This window comes from Ceratotherium simum, chromosome 19 (genome assembly GCF_057802395.1).
Source record: "Ceratotherium simum simum isolate JZ-2026a chromosome 19, ASM5780239v1, whole genome shotgun sequence".
Taxonomy (NCBI): Eukaryota; Metazoa; Chordata; class Mammalia; order Perissodactyla; family Rhinocerotidae; genus Ceratotherium; species Ceratotherium simum.
Window position 1 is genome coordinate 35,703,414 of NC_141918.1, and position 8,524 is coordinate 35,711,937.

The 8,524-nt window shown below is 43.7% G+C and overlaps 1 protein-coding gene across 3 annotated transcripts in view; it reads right to left on the bottom strand.

Moving 5' to 3' along the window:
- HDAC2 (histone deacetylase 2) overlaps positions 1-8,259 on the bottom strand; it is a 29,196-nt gene extending 20,937 nt beyond the window's left edge. Inside the window, exons 1-2 of one of the 3 annotated variants that reach the window (XM_087444023.1) lie at positions 8,000-8,258; positions 704-788 (exon numbers count right to left, since the gene is read on the bottom strand). Coding sequence is in view for 1 of the 3 variants with exons in the window: in XM_004422234.3 (XP_004422291.1) it covers positions 8,000-8,051 (52 nt within the window). In the remaining 2 variants the exon portion in view is untranslated. Of the gene's footprint in view, positions 1-703; positions 789-6,951; positions 7,078-7,999 lie in introns of those variants that run through there. The other 2 variants (XM_004422234.3, XM_014781179.2) reach the window with 2 other exon arrangements.
- Between the last annotated feature and the right edge of the window lie 265 nt (positions 8,260-8,524).

The window sequence follows — 8,524 nt, forward strand, 5'->3', positions numbered from 1 at the left end:
AATAGATTTTCATCTACCAAATTCCAATAAAATTATACTTTTAGGTAAAGGTCCAGTGTTTCTACAATAAAAAGTGCTAAGGAAGCCTCTTAAATACATACTACTTTTCTAATGTAATGGGCACTTTTTATAACAGCCTTTATTAAATTAGAAACCAACTGTAGGGGGCTGACCCAGTGGCGCAAGCGGTTAGGTGTGCGCGCTCTGCTGTGGCGGCCCAGGGTTCACCAGTTCGGATCCCGGGCGTGCACCGACACACCGCTTGGCAGGCCATGCTATGGCGGCGTCCCATATAAAGTGGAGGAAGATGGGCACAGATGTTGGCCCAGGGCCAGTCTTCCTCAGCAAAAAAAGAGGAGGATTGGCAGATGTTAGCACAGGGCTGATCTTCCTCACCAAAAAAAAAAAAGAAATCAATTTTAGTACTAATTCTAGTCTTTAAATAAGCAATTCCAAAATTCTGTTAGGACAGTCGAGCTGATTTTAACAGCTTGAAGTCAATAATTTCAATATGGGTTAATACAATAAAAGCTAGAGATAAAGAATGCCATTTACTCACTTTCTGGATCAAAAAATCTTTCAAAATCTTGCCTAAATACACACCTTTTTTTGCTTAATGGAAACTGACAACTCAAAAACTTTTATTTGTCTCTTTCATATATTTTATAGTAGTCCAGGATGAACGTTCACTTTTATAACCCACCTGTTTCTAATAATACTACTACTTGATTTTGTTGGTTTCACACTTCTAATTTACTTGACTTTTCGTGTTCAACACAAGCTCTCTCCTGAAAACAATTCATATATACACTGGTCATTTAAAGGAAAAGCCACCTTTCTCAGTGCAGGGGCCAACAACAAAGCTAAGACAACATATAGACAAGTAGCAAAGCAGGGCTATGGGGATATGCGACACTCCTCTCCATTTATCATAATTCAGAGGCTATGAATGCAGGAAGCAAACCATCTTCCAAGGAAGGATCTGCTATAAAGCTCTACCCTACATGGTGGCAGTACATATAGTTCCTTGAAAGCACCGTGGTCTCAGTGAATTCTAAAATATGGAAACCTACTAGAGCTACAAAGCATCACGTACCCCAGTTAATGCCAAGGAAGGTATTTCTAAGTTATCATCACTACCAAAGGAGATCACGAGGGTAAGAATAAAGAAACTCTAGTCTTCACATAACTTCAATCTGTCTCTGTGTAAAAATTACCAAGAGGAAATGTCTTTAACATCTACTATATCTCTTAAGATCAAAACACTTTCATTATGGATACACTGAGAATCCAACGGAAAGCCACCAATAATCTATAGAAGGGAGAGTACAGTTGTAATTTCTCAGCAAGCATGTTTGAAAAAAAAAATAATGGGGGTTGGCCCCATGGCCTAGTGGTTAAGTTCAGCGGCAGCACTTTGGCAGCCTGGGTCCAGTTCCTGGGCGCAGACCTAGACTACTCTCAGTGGCCATGCTGTGGCAGTGACCCACATACAAAATAGAGGAAGACTGGCACTGATGTTAGCTCAGGGCAAATCTTCTTCAGCAAAAAAAGAAAAAGAAATAATGATGATACCAGTATTTAACATTTATTGAGTGCTTACTAGGAGGCACTACTCTAAGCACTTTACATGTATTATCTGTTAATCTTCTCAACAACCCTCTGATGAAGGTATTTAGAAGGGTGAGATACAGAAGTCAGTTAATATTGCCCAAGTCACACGGCTAGCAAGTAGAGCTCAGATTCAAACTCAGGTAGGGCAACTCAGCCAGTCTTCTTAAGTAGTAGCTATTGGGAGAGCAATGGCATTTACAGTCACTAGAAGGAAATGATAGGGGAAGCTTGATAAGAAACAGACATAATATGGAATATAAATATTTTAATAAAGGCTTAGGGTGTGTGTGTGTGTGTGTGTGTGTGTGTGTGTGTGTGAGAGAGACTGGCTCTGAGCTCCTCTTTCTGCTGAGGAAGATTAGCCCTGAACTAACATCTGTGCCCATCTTCTATATTTTATGTGGGATCCACCAGAGCATGGCCTGATGAGCGGTGTGTAGGTCCATGCCCGCCATCCAAACCTGTGAAGCCCAGGCCGCTCAAGCGGAGTGCACGAACTTAACCACTACGCCACTGGGCTGGCCCCCTTAGAGTCTTTTTAATTTAAAGAAAATGAACAAAAGAAATTGCCTATCTATCTAATCCATCAAAGTAACCTACATTTTTTACCAACAGGGCCTCAAATTTTGTATGAATAACACATATGAAAAATAAAGGGAAAAACAAAAAAGCTACTGTACTATTTTTGTCTTCCACAGACTACCCAATCCACTAGCAGCTTTAACACACCGGCCACTCCTCCTTGAAACATTTGCAGTCTTGACTTCCATAATACCACTTTCCTGGATTTTACTCCTACCCCATAGCCACTCCTCCGCCAACCTTTAAATATCAGGGGTTTCTCAAGTTCATTCACTCATTCAACAAATCAAGAGCTTACCATGTGCCAGGCACTGTTCTAGGTGCTTGGGTAAGTCAGTGAACAAGAGTGCTGCCCTAAATCCTCTTCTCTCAGGACTGAGTCCCCTAACTGCATCCTTTATTCTGTACCACCATCACCCAGTCCCAACTCCATTTCCAATCCATCAATAAGTTCTATTGGTTCTATTGGTTTTACTCCCAAATTGCCTCTTAAAGCTGTCCATTTTTATCAGCCACAACCATTACATTTTATGTGGATCAATATACACTTGATTCTTGCTTCCCATTCTCTACTTCTAAGAGTTGTCTCTACTTAAAAACCTTCAGTGGCTTTCTACTGGATAAAGTGCAAATCGCTTAGCACAAAGTCTTGTGTGTTCTGGCCCTTTACTACCTAGCCTGGTACCCCAGGGTTCCCTCACATCTTCCTCTTGGCTCCCTTTCTGCTAAGAGCACCAGGTGCTTCGTAACTACTTGGCCTTGGCAGTCTGCAATTTCTCATGTAGGAAAACTCTTTTAAGTTTGGCCTATTCTCTTCCTTCAGGCCTTCCCTTGTCTGATTACTCTACAATGGTCCCCTCTCTTACTATCTAACAGATTTTTATTTCCTTCTTAGGACTTAAGTAACCTCTTGTCTACTTGGCACACAGCAGGGACTTTAAGCCCATTTGATATTTCTGAACCCAGAGTTGACTTCATGAACAGGTATAAGCCAGTTGCTGTTGAAATGGACAGGATAAGACTTACTAACTAGTACAAATATTCTTATATTTGAACTTTTAAATCTGATCTCATTCATGTTTCAATGCTATTATCATTCCCTAGGAGATTACCACCTCCCTCCCCATTCCAACTGTTTCCTTTAAGGATTTGTCAAGAGAAGCATTTGAAGTTTTTGTTAAGTGAAAGAAATAATTACTAATACTTCTTTTGTAGCAGTGGAGACATGGTTCCACTCTTGTGTCACCAAGGGGGAAAAAAATCTTTAAGTACCAGGTGTTGACGTCTCCTTGGACATTAAAACTAGTCGAAGTGGAAAAGGATAAGTGGCAGACTGAGTCAAACAAATACAAATGTACTTTCATTGTAAAACAGATAAAATGCCACTCGTCCTGTTTGTAGCTCAGAGTGACTTTAAGAGTTAGAGAGAATGTTATATGAAAGTGTTCTATCTATAAAAATATAAGGTATCAATCATTTATTCATCAATAATTCAAAAAATCTTTAATTTTTTTATTTAGATGGTGTAGGTATAGACATAAGTAAAACGGATTCTATATCCTCATGAAGCTTATATTCTAGTGGAGAGAGACAAAGTTAGGCAGTACAAGTGATAGGGAGAAAAGCAGTAATGGGGACTAAGGTAATAGGGGAAAGCCCCTCTGATACGGCAAAACTTGAAGGAAGTGCGTGGTAAAGAATATCTGGGCGAAGAGGATCCAAGTATAGGAAAATCTCAGTCTTATTTAAGAGTTATGTTCTACTGTGTTTAAATGATGTGCAATTAAGACCACTGGTATCCATGAACTGCTGCTGAAATTCATTCAGCAATCTGATTTACCCCCAAAGAAATGATTACCTATTTTATGGAAAATAAAAGATTTACACTATAGCTAAGAACCCACACAGTTGTATTAAAGGCTATCTAGCAAAAGACTGGCACCACTGTCATAAATAAAAGTCCAAGAAAATCTGTCAATAGTTGGCTGCCAAGTAGAATTCTTATAATCTGCTAAAGTAAAAAAGGAGTACACTAAGAGGCACTATCTCGGTAACTTTTATACTCTATCTTCATGTAGTGTTGAGTGCTTTTCTCTGAACCACGTGTCTCCAAACATTTTGATGCACCCTATCAGAGGAGGAAAAAATAGAGCACAGAGCAATATGCATATGATTACATAAATTACATATACAGACAACCCTATTATATTGTATACATAGTAAAACAGGCACTAAATGTGACTGGCCTCAAGCTTAATACAAAACAAAGTATAGTTAACATTTCTAGATAAAGCATTAAAAAGGTGACTACAGTCATGCATCCCTTAACGACAGGGACACATTCTGAGAAATGCTTCTTTAGGCGATTTCGTCGTTGTGCAAACATCATAGAGGGTACTTACACAAATCTAGATGATATAGCCTACTACACACCTAGGCCATATGGTACTAATTTTATGGGACGACGGCAGTATATGCGGTCAATGGTAGAGCAGCACATGACTGGATCGTAATCAGGGTCTAACACAGCTTGGCTTGCTAATTACATTTAAGTAAAGAAATCACATCATTTTAAAGCCAGAAGGGATCTCAGTGACTAACTATATCATTTTACAGATTACCGATAATCTTGCAGTATACATAAAATGACCAAGATTTGGAAATATGTTTTTGGAAACTTAAGAGGCATGAGTCAATAGCTACAATAAGAGAAATAAGAACTTCTCTGACTTTCCCTCAAAGGTTTAAGGATACCTCATCCATCAATGCCTGAAGGTTCACTTGGAACCAGCATTCCAGTGATCTAAAGGGTATAATACTGAAGACTAAAATTTACAGGGAAAAATACATATATCTTTAAAAGTCCTTTCCATATCTGCTAGACATTCTCTCTGCTGCCAAGAGTGTGCCTAATGGTCCCAGTAAGCCTAAAGGTAGGATTCCTATGGTTACAGAAATTTGCTACTTCACTCTTTTCCTCCTTATCTTTCTTCCATCTACTTCCTTTACCAACAAGTTAAAACCAGTTAATTTAGGCTGGCAGATTATTCAGGCCCTATGTCTACCGATACTACCCACTCCCAATCCAGACCATGTTGTATACCTTCGAGTCATAGAACTCTTTGGTGCAGAAGCTGCTTTACTTGTATCCTCTTTCCTCACAATTAAAAAAAAAGCTTTTGGAATTAATTGTGCAGAGCTTAGCACACTATCATATACTAATAATTAGCATAACGATACCTATCAAATTTAATAATCTCTGCAGAATATTTTATTAGACTCCCCACAAAAACCCAAAGAATATTTCAAATGTAAGCAACGACAAATTCTATTCTAAAAATGAGTCAAGGAAGAGCCTTGGACAAAAGACAAACCAACCAGAGACTTCCCTACATTCAGTTCCACACCTGTTGCTGGCCACCAGGTGAAGCAGCTGAATGGTCGACTATAAAGTACTGATTAAGTCACAATCACGAGACTTAGATATTCCCACTCTACCTATCAAGCCTGCATCCCGCCATTGGGACCAGAGTTGGCTCCCATTCCCTCAACAAAGGCTCATCATAAATGAGCCAACGAACAAACAGCTGTTTATAAAACTGCTACTTAAGTGTACCCCCTGGTTCCACAGTTCAAGCCTGTGACAAGAAGGTACAAGCAGTTTACTCCACCAGAGCCTATCACTGTCAACAGCAACCAACAGCAGCAAGAAGAGCCTCAGTACCCCCAAACTATTTTTTTTTAATTTTTTATTGTGAAATTTTTGTTGTACATTATTGCTTGTCAGTCACCATACAAGTGCATCCCTCCACCCCTTGTGCCCACCCAACCCCCTAGCCCCTGGTAACCACCAAACAGTTCTATCTGTCCCGTGCTCCCCGAAATTTTTAAAACCAGCCTTCTTTACCTCAAGCCCTGACAAGAACAAATCTCTAAACCTTAGAAACAACATAGTTTTAAAAAGTAACTTACACACATGGTTTACTTTTCAATTTGATCAGGGAATGCAAAGCAAGAGTTTTACCAGTGACCTAAAACATGCATGAATTCTCCAAGAATGAACTTTAAGAAACTTTAATAATTCATGTTAAAATTAAAACATACTCCCATCTCCACCCCTCCACAATGGCACAATTTCAAATCAATATGTATTACACAAATACACGGTCCTCTCGAAACATATTTTTAAAATATGGCTGTTACTATTTAGTACTAGCTATCAAATATCAGACAACTTACTCGTTCTCTAAGATTTTAGATTTTTCCACAAATGACACAGGTGGTTATTTTATATAAACAGGCATTAGAAGATTCATCCTCGCTAACTGAAGAGATACGGGATGGCCATTTTCAAATTAAAGTCCGATTTATTCTCACCCAATCCTCTAAGGTCTTTTTACCTTTCTAAGATTTTGTGATTTATAGTACACCGAATGTAGCAAACAGCTTCCAAAATTTATATTGCTTCAGACAAATCAGATAGGACTTTCAGGTCATTTGAGCCTAGCTTCGTTAAATTTTAGAATTCTTTCTTTGGAGAGTAACCTACTAGGAACTATTTACCAACTATTTACTATTCCCTATTTATTTATGAAATGTGTAAAACAGGTTACTACTCCGCTTAGTATAATTCAGACTAGCGCAGGAAACAGGTTTCAGAGATTTAATGTTACTGCCCAAACTCCAAATTAGAAGAACCCCTAAAATTAAATTATCTGACTTTTACAATTTACTGTACCGTGAGCTCAAGCTTACCTGATTATTTAGTACTTCTGCACTACTCCTCAAAGTTTTCCTACACCAGGACTCCCACCACCTAGAAACAGCTTTCACAAGCAAGATGCCCATGCTCTCCTAAACCTCCAGAGCAGGGTGTATTTCCTGATCGAACAAAGAACAACAAAGAAATGGGTGGTAACCACCTCTCACAGAGGCAAGCCGGGACCCATCGAGTCTCGGATCCACAACACCAGCATTAACAGCTCCACGTTTCCCTACCACCGTCATGTTTCCCGCGAAGACTGACTACCTCAAACTCGAAAACCCTGATTTTAATTGAGGAAGTGCAGCCTTTTCATTTGAATCCTGAGAAAAGTGGCGCTCAAAGAACCCGGCGAACAAAGGAGAGGGATGGAGCCCACGCACCAACAGGGGTATGAGTGTGCCCCAGGCCGGAGGGGGGCCTGCACCCTCGGGAACTGCTCTCCAGCACCGACCCGGGTCCAGTGGTCCGGGGCGAGGCTGGAGGCGGAGAAAGAAGATGCTCGGTCCAGCCGCAGACCGAGGGGAGGGGAGCACACAGGGATGGGGAGGGAAGGGGCTGCAGGGGAGAGAAGGGGCTGCAGGGGCGGAGCTCTCGAGGCCGCAGGGCTTTGTGTGCAGGCTCGGCCGGGGTAGGTATTTTGACCCGGGGGAGGGGTCGGGTGCAAGAGGCCGCAGCAGGGCACCCCCAAACCTCCGCTCCCACGAGTGGCGGGCAGGAGAGGAGCCGGCGAGGGCCGTCCCCTTCGCCGCACCCACGAAGCCAGGGATGGCCGGCCACGTCCCAAAGGCGGCCACTTCGGAGCGGCAGACCGACCCGCCGGAGGGAGAAGGGCAGGACGGAGGAGTGGGGCGTCCCCCGGCTGCCGCCCGCACCGCCGCGGGTCTCCCGCGGCCGGCGTCGGGTCGGGAACAGGTGAAGATGCGGCCAGGCGTCGGTCCCTCCTCCTCCCCACCCCTCAGCACCGGCACCCACTCGCGACGGCGGCCCCAGGCCCGGCGCCCCAGCCCTGCCGCCCCCTGGCCCGGCGCGGCCCCTCACCATCGTAGTAGTAGCAGACTTTCTTCTTGCCGCCTCCCTGACTGTACGCCATGGGCTCCCCGGCCACCGCCGCCCCCGGGCTCCGGCTCCTCCTCCTGCTGCTGCTGCTGCGGCCGCCGCGGCTCGGCGGGGAGAGAACAGGGCTGGGGCGGAGGGGCGGGTGGCAGTCCTGCGGGGAAGGGCGAGCCGGTGGGAGGCGAGGAGGGGGCGCCGGGAGGGCTCGGTACCGCCCGGCCGAGGGGCCAAGAGCGCGGAGCGGGGGTTGGCAGCGGCGCCAACTCGCGACACTGGGGAGGGGGAGGGGGCAGCCCAACCACCTCCGGAGGCCGAGGGGAGGTGGGACGCGTCCACTGTGGCCCCCACGGGGGAGGGAGGGGCACGACTAGAGAAAGAGGCCTCCTCAGTCTTGGCATAAGAGGTCTTCAATGATGAACAGCTTGCAGAGGGCAGTGCCAAGTAAGGTTGTAAAACGAGAAAAAAGGACAGGCTTTCGCTCCGTATTTACATAAAGAGAGCATGGAGCCT